This window comes from Pituophis catenifer, unplaced genomic scaffold (assembly GCF_029215685.1).
Source record: "Pituophis catenifer annectens isolate HBS135680 unplaced genomic scaffold, rPitCat1.0.hap2 SCAF_8, whole genome shotgun sequence".
NCBI classification, from domain to species: Eukaryota; Metazoa; Chordata; class Lepidosauria; order Squamata; family Colubridae; genus Pituophis; species Pituophis catenifer.
Window position 1 is genome coordinate 345,451 of NW_027256888.1, and position 18,042 is coordinate 363,492.

An 18,042-nucleotide genomic window follows, 5' to 3' on the forward strand; every position below is an offset into this window, starting at 1 on the left:
CCAGCCGCCGTCCCTTCCGTCGCGCCACTGCGCAGGCGCCGGCGGGAGGAGCCCGGAAGCGGAGCCATGGAGGCGGCGGGCACGGCGGCGCTGCGGGACCCTGCGGGGCGCTTGCCCGGCGGCTTCTGGGCGGCGGCGGCCGTGTGGCTGGAGCGGCCGCAGGTGGCCAACAAAAGGCTGAGCGGCGCCTGCGCGGAGCCCCCCCTGCGCGTCCCCCGAGCGGGCGGAGGGGAGGGCCCGGCCGAGCGCGCCTGGGGGGCCTTCTGCGCAGGCGCGGGGGCCGAGGCGCTGGGCCTGCGGGGGCCGCTGGAGCTGGAGCTGGAGCTGGAGCTGGTGCTGCGCCGCCTGCTGCCCCGAAGCCCCCGAAGCCCCGCCGCCCCGGAGCTGGTGGTGAGAGGTGGGCCCCCTTCCCGCTTCCCCCTCACCTTCCCTGCCCTGCGCGGCCATGGCTGCGGTGCGGCCTCCGCGAGTGGAAGAGCCGCCCGGGCTATTATCTCCCCCGGGGTGGGGGGGGGCGGGAGGGAGCAGGGCAGGCCCGTCCCTCGGAGGCGTTCGCTGCCTTGGCTGGAAAGCGGGAGCCGCCTCCGCCCGCCCGTCTCCCCGGAGGAGGCCCCGCTAGAGAAGAGGGCGTGGAGGGGGGGCCCCACCCCGCTATACGGAGCCTCCCCGGTGCTGGCCGCCCTCCTGGTGCCTTCCTTGCAGACGGTTGAGGCCCCCACTGCAGGCAGCCCTCCCGCCACGAGCGCCCCTTTCACTGGCCGAACTTACAAGGGCACCGAGAAAACGGACAGGGAGCCCCCTTTTCACACAGGATCCCCAGGGCTTTTCTATTCAGGTGCTCCACAGCTGACTCACTTTTATGACCGCTTGCGGGTCCCCCCCCCCCCGGGGCCATGTGACCTCCTTTTGGGACCCTCCGACAAGCAAAGTCACTGGGGGAACCGGATTCGCTTAACAACCGTGTTACGAACTTAACGACTGTGGGGGACTCACTTAACAAATGTGGGGAGAAAGGTGGTAAAATGGGGCAAAAGTCAATTAACTAACTTCTCACTTAGCAACATAAATATTGGGCTCAGTTGTGGTCCTAGGTTGAGGACTACCTGTAGATAACATCATGGGTGCTGGAAGGGAGGGGGGTTTGGGAAGGGGAGGAGAAAGGACCCTGAGCTTGGTGCTGGTTTCCTTGCAGTTAACCAGTGCCAGAAGGGAGCAGGGTTTGATCTAACCCAGCACTATCATGAAACATCTGCAAGGAAACAAGCTCAGAGAGACGAAGAATCCAGCAGCCCCTCTGAGTTAATTCTCCACTTCTCAGTCTGGTCTGCTCCCCCCCCCCCCCCACCTCCATGTTTGACCCTGCCGAGTGAGATGCTTGGTAAATTCAATTTGGAGTTCTACGTAACAGCCTTTTTGTCATTTTCTAAAAGATGTATCTTAAAAGAATTTGTAACTCTTTACAGATGTCCTTAATGGGTCGGTAACCTTTTTGCCTTTGGAACAGACCTGCGAAGGCCAATACAAGGTGAAGGTCGACAATATTTATCAAATTCGGCTTCGGCACATAGAGAATGATAAATGGTGGGTGCTCAGAAGATGTTGCTGTCTTTGAGTCGTTTTATCACACTACAGATGCATTCAAATGAGTGATGATTCTTTGTTTCTGTTTGTGTTGTTCAGTCTTATCAGATTTTTTAATGTATGGCATCTTTCTGCATTAAGGTGTAAATTTAGTAGCACGTTGCATCCGGCTTGGGTGTTGCTGGCCTCAGTTTGATATGATTTGGATTTTGGCAGTACTGTTGTGTGAGTTGGACTCGGAAGTAATCTGCAACTAATGCAGTTTGTAGAGCAGAGTTATCGCATGTGCTATTCTAGGAGCACACGGAACTGCCTGCACCTCTGCATTCTGTACCTGCTGAATCTATATATATTTTGCAGTAGTTCAGTCCGGAGGTGACTGTGGGTAGACTGCTGCTCCAGGAACGCGCTCAACTGGCGCACAAGCAGCTATGCCAAGACCCTCTTAGCCATGACTACCACTTGCCCATTCAGCAGGAGTCGTGAGTCTCTAGGACAGGGCTGTCAAACTTGTGGCCCGTGGGGCCGGATGCGTCACACCCTGGCCATGCCCACGCTCGGTTTAGCAAAGGGGGAAAAAGTCCCCATATGTCACGTGATGCTGCCGTGACGACACAGGTTTGACACCCCTGCTCTAGGAGGATCCCAAGATTACGCACCAGATCTGTCTGGGAGAGTGTAACCCCATCTAGCACGAAGGATGGGCCCCCAAGTCCTGAGATGCTCAGGTTCAGCTGAAGCCTGTTTTTCCCCTCCCAGATCCTCATGGCTTCCAGACACCAAGATAAGATGTTCATGGCTTAATTGCTTAATTTGCCAGGGTGTAGTTATGTAATTGGGTATTGTTAGCATACTGATGATCCCTTACCCCATGGCGATGAACGAGCTTCCTGATTTTTCTAGAGCAAAAAATCTTCACTTGCAATTGTTACTACTGCTTTCTAAGAAGGTGCAGGTGAGGGAGGCCATGAGCTGCATGCCTCTGCCTCAGATTCTTCTATTTGAGAAAGAAAATATTGTCCCTTTTTGCTACATGCTAGTGTAAACTAAAACTGGAACGTTGCTTGATTGGCCAGAGGCACAATGAAATTAAATCTACCACTGATTGATTCTGATCTTTAATTTCGTTTGTCTGTTTGTAGGACTGTGTCAGTGCTCCTGAATCCAGAAAAATATGTTCCTGATGGAATTGTATATCCTAAAGCAGAGTGGCTTGGAAGTGAATTGATTTCTAAACTGGTTAAATGGTCTACAGAGATCACAAAAAATGAATTTAAGAGTACACTCTCTCTCATTTCTGTAGCTAGATACAGCCAGGTTTATCAAGATTTAAAGGAGAAGTACAAAGAGATGGTCAAAGTAAGTAGAGCTTACTTTTTGCTTTGGCATTTTTGAACTTAATGTTCATGCAGAAAAGTGTTCATTTGTCCCTATCTTAAATGAAAAGCAGAGGTTTTGTTCTTAATTGAACAAGGAAATCAAATGAAGGAGGATGCTTGGGCCTTGGGGACAGAAGGGGTTTCTCAGGCTGAGTCCAGTCTTCATCCGATGTCAAGGGGAAAATGTGTGGAGAATTCAGCCTCCTAAAACTCCCGAGGGAGGGAAGGGAGGAAGCTGAAATCCGGTTCTATCTGAGGAAAGCGTGGATTATGGTTGAAAAGCTTGAGGTTGGTTTATATGTGAGAATTCATCACTGCCAGGTAGAGAGAGTGCTTGGCTGTGTTGGCCATTAATCTGCTTGCAATGCAGTACGGCCTAAAGCTGTTTCATGATTCTCAGAGCCACGCCTGAGTTTGGCAAATCTCAGGGAATCTGGTTGCAACTTTTTGGATTAGCAGATGTTATTAAGCATTCATGAGCCGCATCTTACCTCGTCAGGTCTACGCAGTGTCTAGATTGATGGAGGAGTGTAATTACAGGTTGGTTATGCCAGATGCGAATTAAACACGAGTCAGATTCCAATAAATTTATCAACTAACAATTGTAATACGTTAAAAACCTGTTGGGTTTGTTGAAATCTACAGAGATTGCCTGAAATCTTTAAATTGTGTAAATTCAGCAGTCTCACTCAGTTGAGTTGGGGAAGTTTGATTCTTTTCCCCCAAGGTAGCTGTTTGAGCTCTGTTAAAGGAGGCTCCTAGACGGCTGAAATGCTTTGCTACTACTTTACTTTGTCAGCGTTTGAGTCCTGATGCCAAACTTGTGTCCTGCTGTACAACGTTTGCCCCATTTGTACTACAACGTGCTGGTAGATGCGTCACATTAGAAGAAAAGTATGCAAAGAAACGTATATGGAGCTGTTGGTGTAAATGTGGGAGGAAAGGAGGCCTTTGGGTTTGTCACAGGATCTGGTCCCAATTTAACATTCTTCCGCTTTTGTAAGAATTGGTTTAAGGTTGGGTGGTTGCTTGTTTATTTATTTGGTAAAGTTGTCCTTCTAATATATGTGACTCTGGACACCAAAAAGAGTGAAACAAATAATGAAAGAAGAAAAGAAAAAGCAGTAAAACCATAAAACATTTCCAGGAGAGCAGCCATTCCCTGATAATATAATGTAGTACTTCTACCCCAGGCCTGAAGGCAGCGTCCTGTTTTCAGGCCCTTCCTGAAGACCAGCAGGGTCGGGAGCCGTCTGACCTTGAGCAAATGATGTGCCAAAGAGCAGGTGCCATAGCAGGAAGGCCCCTCCTCCTGGCACCCATCAGTTGTAGGGGACCCACAATGTGCTCTTCCTGACGGGCAGGTCGGTGTGATTGGGAAGAGGCGGTCCCTCAACCGGGCCTCACGCCACGTTGGGCTTTAGAAGCCATTGCCAGCACTTGAATTGAAGCTGGAAGCCAGCTGGTAACCAGGGTAACTCACGGGGCAGAGGTGAAACGTGCATTGATCTAGGGGTGTGCGTAACTGACGGTGCCACTGCACTTTATGCCAGCTGAAGTGGTGGCCTCATGATGGCTGATGACAACTTAACTCACTTTTTGAGGGTGAGGAAGAAAAAGCTACTTGGAGAAAATGGATAGTTAGTGCCAGGATAGTGGCTCCTGTTGAAGTAACATTGGCCATGCGTTACCTTGACAGTGTGAAGAAAACAACATCGTCGTGGTTGGGTTTTTATGCCTCCGAAGCAACGTCTGAATCCGCTTAGCCCTGCAAGTGAAAGGGCACGGAGGGAGGCTGGCCTGGTGCTAGGAATGTGTTCTGTGGGGGTTGCGTTGGCAGGGAGAGCTGACTAAAGGGCTATCACCATCTCAGCCTCTTTACGGAGGCTTCCCAAAAGACTGTGGGGTCTGGTGGGCCTGAATATGCATTAGGCAGGCATCTGCTGGATATTTGAAATAACCTCTTACGTTGAATAACCTTTATTTGAGGATAATCATTTGAACCTGTGTCTTATTTATCCACAGGTTTGGCCCGAAGTAACAGATCCTGAAAAGTTTGTTTATGAGGATGTTGCTATAGCTACTTATCTGCTGGTAGGTGGTGTTTAAAAACTAATTAAAAGTTTACTCTGAAAGTATAAATTACTCCAAAATAATAAACTTCCAAAAATGGAATGATAAAGAACAGATTTTTTTGAATGTGAAAGTTTGACACTTTAAATTGGATATACAAGATACATTTTGAGCACAATTCTGTTAATAATTTCAGTTAGGAGATTATGTATTTGTTTGCAAGGAGTGGCCGAGTGCTATGAAAGAAGAAAAGAAAAAGCAGTAAAACCATAAAACATACATTTCCAGGAGAGAATTTTGTTTCTTTATTCTTCATGAAAAAGATGCAGGGTCCCAACTGTAGTGTGGAGAGCCACGGAAAGGAACGTTCCAAGATGGGTCATTTTCTTGATCTCGTCCACCTTGTAGAAGTGTCGGTCGGGGAGGCATCAGTCCATCACGGGTCTGTCTTTCTTTCATGGCACCAGGAAGCGACAGCTGCTTAAAGCCCAACTGGGTGTGGCCCAAAGTTGACCTGAACATCAAGGCCACGAATGGATACTAAATGCCAAAATAAAGGCTCAGTGTGGGGCCCTTTAAAAACGATTAGATGGGTAGTTGAAGAGTTGGTTACAATAAGTTCTTCCAGAAAATCATCTGGTTAGTTAATGTGATTTTGCATGTTGCATCCAAACAATAATGCAGGCTCAGCTGGAGAACTCGTTTGCACGTATCTGAATGCAATGCTAATGGACTTCAGGGTCAGCAAAAAAAAAATCAGCTCTATGCCTTTTAATAAAATATGTTGGCTGGAAAAAGTGCTGCCACGTTCATGGTTCTTTTTGTCAACCTAAGATTAACACCAATCTTTTCCTACAATGTTTTAAACTGCATTAAGGCAGAATTATTGAAATGAAAGAGCTGTGCAACAGTCTGCAAAAGTTTAAAATGACACAGAATCCAAAAGTCCCACTTCGATTGCATGTCATTAAATCATAAATCTTTGGATGTTTCCCACATCTGGGTTGCAAAAGCACAGAAGACCGTTAGAGGCAGCAAAGAGAGCAGAAAATGGTATCTTGCTCTCCAGCGTCCTCTAAAGGTTTTGCTGGCTGAGCAAGAGACAGTTTTGCCCTTTTCATTCCTCAGAAGGCACCAGATGGTAGCGATTAATACACCTGGTTGAGAAACTGGACAGCTTTACTTTCCCATTAAAGGGAGGCAAACTGAATGTGACAATTTGTTTGGTTCACTGGTCAAGGCATGAGGCTAGAAACCAGGAGTCTGTGAGTTCTAGTCCCTCCTTAGGCATGAAAGCTGTCTGGGTGCCTTTGGACCACTCATGCTTTCTCAGCCTAACGCACCTCACAGAGTTGTTGTTGTTGTTGGGAAAATAGGAGGAGGGTTAGCTATGTTTGCTGCCTTCTGTTATTTATAAAAATAATAAATAAATTTTGGGGTGTTGCTAATGGTTGGCAATGGCTTAAAGAAAATTTCATGTTAGTGGCCATCAGTAAATCCCTCTCCACTGGGATTAAGGTAGTCTAGCCTGCCTCTATCCACAGGTGTTTGTATACCGCAAAAGACTCGCTCCGAGTTGTAGGGCAGAACTCGGGAAAGCTGTCGGGGGGTGGGGGTGGGGGAGAGCTGCGATCCCAGAGCTCACCCCCCCCAAACACACACAGAGGTACCCCTGGGAGAGGGAAGGTGGCCTCGTACCCCAGCAGTCAGCCCTGGTTGGAATCTCCTGGATCTCTGTGAATCCAGCTTGCCCTTTCCTAATTTCCAGTGACTCATTCTTGCTGGTGGTTATTTGGTGTTTCTGAATGGCGGTCCTGTCTTGTTAGATCCTCTGGGAAGATGAGAGAGCTCGGAGAGGCCTGTCCAAGAAGCAGTCTTTTGTGGACCTTGGCTGTGGAAATGGACTCCTGGTTCACATTTTAAGTAACGAGGGGGTAAGTCAGTTGTACAGTATTGGTCAAATCACTTTTTTCTCTGGCTCTCCCCCTAATAAGTAGGCCCACCGGGGCTGCTGCCCCTGCCAGGCCTCTCCAGTGGAGTTGGAAGGGGTAATTTGGGCTTCCCCAGCTGAGGCCGATGGTGTTTCTCAACCTTTGCCACAAATCCTGGGAGTTGAAGTGCACACCTCTTAATGCTGCCGAGGTAGAGAAACACTGACCTAACTTTGATGGGGAGCTCCTGGGTGACTGCTGAACAGCTGTAGTTTAAGGTGTGGCTCCTCACCCTTAAATCTCTCGAAGGGCCTCCCCCTCCCCCTCCCCCTCCCCCTCCCCGTGGCTTCTGCCTGTCCAGCAAGATCAGGTAGGCTTCGTTCCCTCCCAGCTCCATCCCTTAGAGATTGGCAGCCTTCTCTGTTGCAGCCCTCTTGTGAAATAGCCCCCCAGCCAAGATCAGACTGAACCCACCCTGTTAATGTTTCAGAAATAAGCTATGAAAACCTAGGAGGAGATCTGGGATAACTTAGACCCTCCACCCTGCCCTGCGATGTCAGGTTTTATCCTCGGACATTTCGTTTCTTCCTTAGTATTTTGTTGTTGTTGTTGTTGTTGTTGTGTATTATTGTTTCCTTTTATTATACTGCTGTTATGTTTAACCCTGTTAGTACGGAAGGGAAAATAAGTTTGTTCAGATACTGTTGAAGTGAGTTGAGTGGCCATATAAATTTTCTAAATAAATAAATAAGCTCCAAGAATTTTAAGCTACATATACAAAAATGACAACACTCCAACAACATTGTAGCCATTGCAGCCTCTTAACTGATTGACATGCAAGCTGTAACTTTGAAATTCCACGCCTAAACATTTTGGATTTCATTCTCCTCTTTTCTTTTGAACTGAACCCCTGAGGACTAATTGGTTTGGTTGATTTGGGCAGCGGTCCAGCCGGCAAGGGAGCAGGAGGGTTGAGGCTCCGACACACAGGCTGCCTCCTGTTTCCAGAATGGCTTGCTTTGCTTTTTTTTAATCCGTTGTGAGGAGAAAAGAATGTTTGCCTTAAATGTCGGTTATGGTAAAGGCCGCTTCCCTAACGGATGCCTCCTGTGTGGATTCTTCCAGCATTCAGGAAAAGGAATTGATGTCCGAAGAAGGAAAATATGGGACATGTACGGCCCACAGACCTGCTTGGAGGTAGGGTCGAAATTGGGGTTCTTCTGCCATCAGGCTCGGCAAAATGACTTTAAGCTGAAACACAGGCAGTCCTCGTCTTACAACAATTCATCTAGTGACTTTGAAATTACAAGGCAGTGAAAAAAGTGACTTATGACCATTTTTCACTTATGACTGTTATAGCATCCCCAGGGTCACGTGATCAAAATTCAGACTCTTGGCAAGGGAGTCATACTTATGACGGTCACAGTGTCTCTGGGTCGTGTGATCCGTTTTGTGACCTTATGACAAGCCAAGTCAAGGGGGAAGCCGGATTCACTTAACAACCATGTTATTAATTTAACAACGGCAGCGATTTGCTTAACAACTCTGGCAAGAGAGGTCGTAAAAGAGGCCAAAATTCACTTAATAATTATCTCACTTAGCAACAGAAATTTTGGGCTCAATTGAGGTCGTAAACTGAGGATTACCTGTACTGATAGATTTCGGTGGAAAAATACTGGCAGCCCTTTGCATGGTTTATTAAGTTGTCTTGTTCTCTTTTGTATTAGGAAAGTGCCATTAATCCAAACAACCTTTATCCAGATGTTGACTGGTTAATTGGAAATCATTCTGATGAGCTGACGCCCTGGATCCCTGTAATAGCAGCCAGGTACCAACAGAGTGGAACCATCTGAGCCCTTCGGCAGTTATTCTCTTGGGAGCTGCCGCGTTACACTAAGCAGTTCAAAATAGGACACCTGTAAACCATTTACATTAAAAACAAAGGTGTTTCAGTTACGCCAAGGAATGTGTTTTGTATTTGAAGGAAAGTATTTAGTGACAGGGATACAAAGAATCTCAGAAAAATTGAAAGAGGAAGTGAGCTATGAATAAAAGAAGGAGGTTAAGAAAGTTTTGGTTGAGAAGAATCGAAGAATAGAAAATTCTTCTGACAGGCCAAAATTCTACATTAGTTGGGACAAACCTCCAGAAAGTGGAAATCGGTAAAATCAGCATGAATTCTAAACTACTTCTAAAGCACCCAATTTTTTGAATTCATAGCACTCTTAGTGTCTCTAATTTTTTTACAGGGTCTGTAGCAGTTCCCAAAATGTGCATGGCAGCCAATGCAGTAGCAGTGCCGCTTATTAAGTCAGAGCACCCCAACCTTTCTGGCTTTTTGGACCAACATTTGTGTGTGTGTGTGTGTGAGAGAGAGAGAGGGAAATGGGATGCTTCCACATGAGTGGCAGGCAAGCGTGTGCATGCATGCAGGCAGCTCCATTTGCTCGAGTGGCAGGCCCCCATGTCTGCCACTCATACGGATGGAACTGTGGGTGGACGCTCAACCGTCACTTCTGCGGCCCAGTTCCAAACAGGCTGCAGCCCAGTGCTGGGCCAGAGCCCAGGGGTTGGGGACCCCTCTATTAAGTGGTAAAATATCCAGTGGCACCCCATTTGGGAATCTGATTCACAATATTTAGGAGTTGTGTTGAGCAGTCAGCATTTGGAAGCCTTAGCCAGGTTCATCCAACTGCAGACGTACATTTTGACCAGATAAGTAAATCAGGTATTTAGCAAGCTGTTAGATATTTTTCACCCCCTAAAGTAGACCTAATCGGCTCCTTCTCCCAAAGTCTCCCTCCCTCCCTCCCTCCCTCCCTCCCTCCCTCCCTCCCTCCCTCCCTCCCTCCAGCAAATCTCTGCTGAATAAACACTCGGCTTGATAGACACACGTCACCCGAGTCCCGGGAGCTTTTGTTTTGCCTCCCACAGTGCCTGACTTTTTTTTTTTTTTTTTGCCTCCCTGCTGCAGGTCTTCCTGTTCTTGTCGCTATTTTCTGCTGCCTTGCTGCTTTTTTGACTTCTATGGAAAATACAACCGAAGGCAGAGTCAGAAGAGCCAGTACAGAGAATACCTCGATTTCGTTACAGAAGTCGGGAATGTATGCGGCTTTAATGTAGAAGAAGATTGCCTCAGAATTCCTTCCACAAAAAGGGTAATGAACGTCTGCTCTCGCGTCTCTTTCTACATTTTAGCAGCCTTATTGCTGAGCCTCGGCTGCATACTGGCAGTTTTCCAAAGCCTAAGCTGCACATCAGATCGCTGAATTTACATTCATTCGGCTGAAGAGGCAGAAAAGCCTGAAGTTGCTGTCCCACTAACTAGGTTTATGCCGGTTGGAGGAGGCTGCGTTGGTTGGTTTTTCCCCTTCTCTGAAACTGCAAACCGCCCCCAACGTTGCTGTTAAGGATTGTGGTCAGGGTCCTTTGTGGAGCCACAGGGTTCCTGGACTCTTGCAGAGGGTTGGAACTCCTGAAGGTGCGGCCACACCGGCTTCTCTTGTGGAGCTGAGGTTACTACGCTGCTTGAAAGGTGCTTTTCTGCCTCTGTTCATGGCCATTAATTTGGCAACCCACAATCAGCATGTCCATTCCTTAGTTTGGCCATAGGTGGGGGTCACTTTAATGTTTTAACTGGGGATTAAACCTGTAGGAAAGAGGCAGGAGTGGCAGCCAGTCTTGATAGCCGAGAGGCCTCCAAAACCAAACCTTAAATGCCATTTGCTGTGGAGCCACCATGGAAGAGGAAAGTTGCCTTCATGTACAGGTAGTCCTCGACTTAGGACCACAATTGAGCCCAAAGTTTCTGTTGTTAAGTGAGACATTGCTTAAGTGAGTTTTGCCCCATTTTGCGACCTTTCTTGCCACAATTGTCAAGTGAATCCCTGCAGTGGATAAGTTAGCAACACGGTTGTTAAGCGAATCTGGCTTCCCCATTGACTTTGTTGGTCAGAAGGCCACAAAAGGGGACCATGTGACCTTAGGGCACAGCAACGGTCGTAAGTATGAGTCAGGTGCCAAGCGTCCGAATTTTGATCACGTGAACATGAGGATGCTGCAAAAGTCGTAACTGAAAAAATGGTCGTAGGTCACATTTTTCACTGCTGTTGTAACTTTGAACGGTCACTAAACGAACTCTTGTAAGTGGAGGACTACGTTTATTGCCCGTGAGCTTTCTGGAGCTGTTGGGGGACTTGATAGGCCCTGCAGGTGGATCCCAGAAGATCCACTTGGGTTCTTGACAAGAGGATTCCTCTTTCTTGTAGGTCTGTTTAATCGGAATGTCTAGGACTTCCCCGGCGGCACAAGACGATCCGGCCCTGGAGGAAGAGAGAGGGGAATACATCAGGAGACGGCAGCCTTGCAGCGTAATTGTGGCACCGGACAAACACTTTCCCTTCCATCGGGAGCAGAGCCTCTCGGCCGCCGGTCAGCTGCTGTGCCAGGAGGCCCCTCGGGAGAGAGATGGGCGGACTCTCTGGCCCTCTGGGTTTCTGCCTCGGGGCAAAGAACAAGTAAGAAACTGCACCACCCTCCCGCATGCCTTTGTAGACCAGGTGGCTTTGAAGGTAGCCCACCTGTTGTTAAGCGAGACGGAACAGAGCCTCCACGGACCTTCCAGCCCCTGGAACAGCGGAGGTGAGAGTCGGGCTCCATATCCTAACAATTTCTAAGGTCCCAAAATCTTGAATCTGGGTGGCACCTGAAGGATTAGGCCGGAGGATAATTTGAATAAACAGGTCAAATTCACCACGCTGTAATTAGCAACAGACATCCTACCTTTTCCAACAATTCCTCAGTGGCACAAGAGTTTATATAGAATTCAGGTCACACAAGTAACAAAAAAAAAAGATCTGTATCAGTGCTTTACAGCATAAAAAGATAATGATAATATCAGTCTGAAGGCTTGTAAAGCATAGCACACGATACAATCTTGAAGGGAGGGGGAAAGCAACCTTTTTGGTACAGCCTTTTTAAAAATATATATATAAAAAAGCCTTTGGGAAAGGAAGGGGGTGTCATTTCACTCACATGTTTGTGCACACATACACAGAGAGGGAGAGACGGAGACAAATGTCCCAAATGACATGAATTCCCAGAAGCCCCCAAAGAATTAACACGTGTTAATACGAACCCTGTTTTCTGTAGAGAGTCTTCCCTTGAGTGAAATTGCTGGGCATTTAGACAAGGACACTTTGAAAACTCTGAAGAAGGAATATGGAGGCCTACAGACCTTGCTTAGAAATAATTATCAGGTATTTAAAGGTAAGAAGGCAGTTCTGTTTCTGTCTCTTTCTGGGCTCAGTTTTAGAGACTTTTGGTGTGAACTGTCCGGGGCAGAAGAGTGTCTCTTCCTTTAGGCATCTGCTTGGGGCGTGGTTATCCTGGAAAGATCTCTAGATCTTTCCTCCAGGTCAAGGGCGGTGGAGGTCTAGAAGAAAGGGGCCTCCTCCAAATTCCATTGTGGAATTTCCTCTCCAGGTGATTTCCTCCTGGCACCTCCATTGACGCTTTTGTGTTGCGTCAGGGGAAGATTTCTAGCTAGTCATCCCATCATTTTTAGAGATGGCTTTTGATGTCAAGGGTCTGCCTTGGGATTTATAATGTAGTTCAATTCCATTTATTGGGTGTACCATTTACTCCCTCTTATTTTTCTGTTTTTAATGTAAGTAACTTCATAGTTTTCTCAAGGAATGTTTGTTATTAGGAGTAGCAATGGTAATCACCACCATTACCACAAAGGTTTCAAAATTCAGGCCAAATTTTATCTGCAACTTTAGGGAGCTGGACTAGAAGACCTCCAAGGTCCCTCCCAACTCTGCTACTCCGTTAACGTTTGTGGGAGGAAAAGGATTGTGAAACCTATTTTATTATGTAGAGAGAAACTGACAAAGTTTCAGGAACAAAGTTTGGTGCCCTGTCTGTGGCCGATTACCACAGGAAGCCAGCTGTCTTCCCAGCTCTGAGGAGGAAGGAGGGCATGAAGACGATCCCAGCAGTTGGGGAGGGGGGTGGGGTGGGGTGGGGGTCCTGGGTCTGCAGAGACCGGGGCAAGAGGGTGATTTGACTTGGGCCTCTAACTCAAAAGAGCAGCCTAATTCAGACACCCTTATTTTATTTTTAAAAAGTCAAAACTACGTCTTGCTCAGTATTTTGCATACGATATGCATCCTTTGTTGTGTTGCTCTGTGTTGTATTGTGGGGAGGGTCCTAGCTTTCCATCCAGTGAGCTCCAAAAGGAAAACTCCAGAACCGAAAGGCTGTAGGTTCATTTTGGTAAAGATTTGCGGATAGACGTGTATGAAGCGTCTTGTGATGCCAGAGCAGCTGGGAGAGGTTCCCTGCCAGCAGGATGGCCTCCTAGAGCGAGATGATCTTGCTCTACTGGTAGTCCTCGACTTACAATCAGAATTAAGACATTGAGTGAAGCGTTTGTTAAGCAAGGTGCCCACATGACTGTCTTCGCTCAACTACCACAATCCCAGCCTTCCCTGTGGCAGTCGTTAAGTGATTTTCCGGGTCGTTAAGTGGAAGGAGCGAAAGAGCTGCCTGCTGAGGGGTTTCAGTGCACGGAGGAGGAATCCCGGCAGCCTCCACAAAGATTTTGCCCCTCCCCTCTGCTTGCAGCCTTCCCTGCCAGCTTCCCAGCTGAACGTCGTGGGGCACCTGGGGACCAGTTGTAAGGTTGAGCCAGCTACCAAGCGCCCAAAATGTGATCACGAGGGGAGGGGAGCAAGGCCATCATAACTCGTGAGTGGATGTTAAATAACCTCTCGTAACTCGAGGACTACCTGCACTGGCGATTCTTTAGGGACAGGAACCGTCTTTCCAGCCTCATGAAATGCCAGCTGCTTAATCTGGCCTGCCAGCCAAGCACCCCGCCCTACTCCGGACTGCCTGTTGTCGTTATCCCCCAAAGTTGTCACAAGCCCCCCCCCCCCCCCCCCCCGAGCCCCCTTCCCCCTGCACTTGAGTTCTCTTTCAGATCCATGGGAAAAACTGTGGGATTTCTGTGGGAGGAAGGATTGTGCTCTTCAGTTTGCGCAAGGGCGCATGCATGCTTCAGTGAGATTGGGGGGGGGGGGCGCGTGGGCTTTACCTGTTGGCACTAATTGGTGTGTTGATGCGATTCCTCCCCCCAGTCCAACATGGGAAAGTTCGCATCCGCGACTGGAGGGAAGAGGAGAGGCCCAGGAAGCAGCTCCGGGGCCGGCAGACCAGAGCCCGGCTCCCTTCTGAAGCCACGAAAACTCGGCTCTGCTGGTTTGACCGGCATCACCCTCAAGGCTGCCCTCTGCCCTCGGCCTCCTGCCCTTATGCCCACGGAACCGCCGAGCTGAACGAAAGACGAATCGTGCCGGGCAATAAAGAGCTGCTAGTTCAACTTTGCTAAATAAAAAGTTGCCTCTTGATGTGAGCGTGGCAGCTTCCTTGTTCCTAGCGCAAAAGGAACAGCACAGCCGAAACATTGACCAGACTTCAGGGTTGCTTAGCTGAGTTATCTTCTTAATAACGGATATTCATTTGTGCATTAAAATGTCAGCCTGATGAATGGGAGTGTTTGGATGCCCCCTTTTACTAAAAAAAAGTTCATTTCTCAGAACATTTTTGGACCAAGTCAGTCCGTGGAGCTAAATTGCAAGTCCTGGAGAGCGTTGTTTTCTTGCAGACGTTTTATGACCCAAACTAGGTGACTAGCACTGATGATGTTGCCTGGTTGGGTCGTGAAACGTCTGCAAGAAAACCACCCAGCTCAGAACACCAAGGATCCTTCGTGGTAGAGCCTAGACCGTCTCTGCACCGCGACTCTTCTGATGACAGTTTGTGCCATATAGCAAGTCGGTTAGTTACGTTTATTGTTGTAACCAGAGGTCATAACACATAATGTACCGCAAAAACTTTAAAATAACAGTAGAACAGTAAAATTAGGAAATAAAGTAACACAAAGAATGTGGGATGTAAGAAGTTAAAAGAAGATAAAGCCGGAGCTACAACTAAGAATTTAAAGCAAGATCTAACCAGAAGATTCCCAGATCATCCTTGGAAGGGCAATCCCTAGGAGGAGAGGGGAGACATAATAGTGTATCGAAAGCCAAAAACGGGGGGAGTTTTTGATAGCACCTTTTCCACCTAGCCAATTCTATTAAAGAGAACCAGCTTTCAACTCAGCCAAATTTGTTATATGGAAAAAAGTTGCCACCTGGCTCTTTCTGATTTGGGGAGGGGAAAAAGGGGCTCAGCCCAAAATAGGATTGGGGTATCCATCCCATAGACGGAAGCCTTTAGAATTTAAAAATAAACATAACTAAATTAAGGGGCAAGTTTGTGAATGAGCCAGTTTGGGACCACCTAAAGCCAAGAGGTGGAACACTAAGGAACATGCTAAATTATGTATTCAAAATGAACCTCATTAATATACCGATATGTATTTATATGCATGTGCGTTTGAGTGTGTCGGTATATTTTCTTTTGAGATCTTGCATTAGAATTTCATTTTTTAATGCATGCCAGTGTGTTCACAGAAGTGACAATATAGGTTATCATATTAATATTAATTGTTCCACAATTAATCAGTAGAACTTGCCTCCAGAAGTTGTGAATGCTCCAACACTGGAAGTTTTTAAGAAGAGATTGGATAACCATTTGTCTGAAGTGGTGTGGGGTTTCCTGCCTGAGTAGAGGGTTGGACTAGAAGACCTCCAAGGTCCCTTCTAACTCTGTTATTCTATTATCTTGATTTTCAAAATGGTTGATAAATGAGAGGGGAGCAAATACGTTTAAAAAGACAGAAACAGAAATAAACAGCTGGAAGAGACCTTGGAAGTCGTGTAGTCAACACCCTGCTCAAGCACAAGACCCTTATCATTTCAGACAAGTGGCTGGCCAGTCTCTTCTTAAAAAACCTTAGGATGACCCCCTCTTCTTTCTGGCAGCCCCTCAAATATTGGAACACTGCTATCATGTCAGTGATTTAACAGACACTCCAGGGAAGCTTGGCTAACATACAACAATTCCTAATTTTTCATTAAGAGATTTGAATCCTCGCTAATGTTGGTTTGCAGGCTATGTCCAATCAATAACACTGATAAGCCTTTTTAACGTATTTCATAACTAGGCTATGGCATTTCCTCTCCTATCTCATCTCAAAGGGAGAAGGCATCGAGTATCAGTAGATCATATTTCAGAGAAGGTACTTTGGCATAGATTAGCACGTTAAACACTCAAAATAGGTAGCCAGGAGAGTTCGAAAACTGGCAATACAATACAAATACGTATTGTCCAAATACAAATATGCTGCACTCATAATTTGAGTGCCAAGCAATTTACGAAATCAGTTGACTTATAACACTTTGAAGCAACTGAATCGGGACATGACTAGAGCGTGGATGACTCTGACCAGGTTTTCCCTGCCTAGGAATATTGACAAGCTAGTATGGTTTGTCTACCACCGCTACACTTGGGAGGCTATGTGGAAGGCAAGAGGAAAAACAAATTTAAAATAATCTTTGTAGATAAGTGCAAACCACTGTGTGGCTGGAGGAATGCTAATTCTTCAAACGGGAAAATCAGTTAAGCAGAGCACCAATAAAGGAGAATATTTGTAGCTCAGGATTGAAATGAAGGGTCCCTGGTGCTCTCCAGGCTTGGTGGTTTCCTTACAGACGTTTCATGACCCAAACTAGTTAACATCATCAGTGCAAGTGGGGGGGGGTGAGTTTGCTGTTAGGTCTATATTCTGGTGGCTTTCCCTGCTGGTGCTGGTGGTGGGTGGGTGGTCCGTTTGCTGTTGGCTTCTTGATTGCCTCTCGGGGGTTAAGTCTTGGGAGTTAATCTATGCTGATTAGATTTACCCCGGGCAAAGAAGGAATCGATGCTCCAGCCAAGACGCAAAACAGCCCAAGGCAAAGACCCCCCCCCCGAGTATAGAACCCACTGCGACCCCCACACCCCCTACTGGCACTGATGGCGTTGCCTAGCTTGGTGATGAGACGTCTGCAAGAAAGCAGCCGAGCTCGGGGAGCCTCCGGAGGGCACCTTTGCTGCTCGGAGCTTTTTTACTTCCTGGCCTTCCTCCCAGCCACGGAAAGCGGACTCGGGGCAGCCCCCTCCGCCAACCACCCCCGCCCCTTTGAGAAGCCTCGAGTCCTTCCCCCCCCCCCAAAAGGAAAGATGCCCCCCTCCCCTCCTCCTCCTTGTCCCCCAGGAGGGCCGCGGGGCGCCCAAGCCACCCAAGAACCGGGGCGCCGTTGCAACCCTGCAGGGAGAAGTGGCATCGGAACCGGAAACCCGCTTCCCTCCGCTTCTGGTTCCTGCGCGCCTCCAGCGAGACGGCGCCCGAAGCTGCCGCCGAATCTCCGTGCTGCGTCCCAGAGCGTCCGCGCCTGACCTCTAGTGGCGACCGCCGGGAACTATCGTGGCTGCGCTGGATATTGGACAGCTGGTATCGATCTTGGTTTTTAAAACTTCTTTTCTGGGCTGCGCGTCTTTGAAAGTTTGAATAATAGCAGAGGAAAACGATTCCGTCCTCTTGGCCTAAGGAAAGCCCCTTTGCGTCTTACACTTTCTGCCTGTGGGGAGGAACCAAGAGCGCAGGGAAAGGAGCTTCAAAGGGGAAGGAAGGAAGGAAGGAATTTCCAGAGGGCGTTTTTTAAATTAATTTTCTTCTTTCTAAATTTTATTATGCATTTTTTAGAGCACATTTTGATGTGTTCCTACCTCAGTCTTTTCAAAAACTTAATAGTGATGCAACACTATAGCCCACACCCCCTCAGTTTTTGGGCCATGTCAATGGGTGCATTACCTATAATAACATACATACATACATATACATTTACAGGGACGTGGTGGCTCAGTGGCTAAGACGCTGAGCTTGTCAATTGAAAGGCTGGCAGTTCAGCGGTTCTAATCCCTAGTGCCGTGTAACAGGGTGAGCTCCCGTGACTTGTCCCAGCTTCTGCCAACCTAGCGGTTCGAAAGCAGGTAAAAAATGCAAGTGGAAAATTAGGGACCACCTTTGGTGGGAAGGGAACAGCGTTCCGTGAGCCTTTGGCGTTGAGTCATGTCAGCCACATGAC

The 18,042-nt window shown here is 47.7% G+C and overlaps 1 protein-coding gene across 3 annotated transcripts; it reads left to right on the forward strand.

Annotated features, from left to right (window-relative positions):
- Positions 1–8: 8 nt before the first annotated feature.
- Positions 9–14,379, forward strand: TRMT44 (tRNA methyltransferase 44 homolog). Of its 3 annotated transcripts, XM_070948367.1 has the most exons (11): positions 14–397; positions 1,464–1,581; positions 2,724–2,940; positions 4,986–5,054; positions 6,860–6,967; positions 8,090–8,161; positions 8,692–8,792; positions 9,939–10,122; positions 11,233–11,605; positions 12,116–12,232; positions 14,110–14,379. In XM_070948367.1, exons 1-11 carry the CDS (start codon positions 67–69, stop codon positions 14,358–14,360), a joined length of 1,941 nt encoding a protein of 646 aa, XP_070804468.1. In that variant the 5' UTR covers positions 14–66; the 3' UTR covers positions 14,361–14,379. The 3 variants fall into 3 exon arrangements, with proteins under 3 accessions (XP_070804470.1, XP_070804469.1, XP_070804468.1); XM_070948368.1 differs by lacking the exon at positions 6,860–6,967 and having other exon boundaries at positions 11–397; XM_070948369.1 differs by lacking the exons at positions 8,692–8,792; positions 9,939–10,122 and having other exon boundaries at positions 9–397.
- The last annotated feature ends 3,663 nt before the right edge of the window (positions 14,380–18,042 follow it).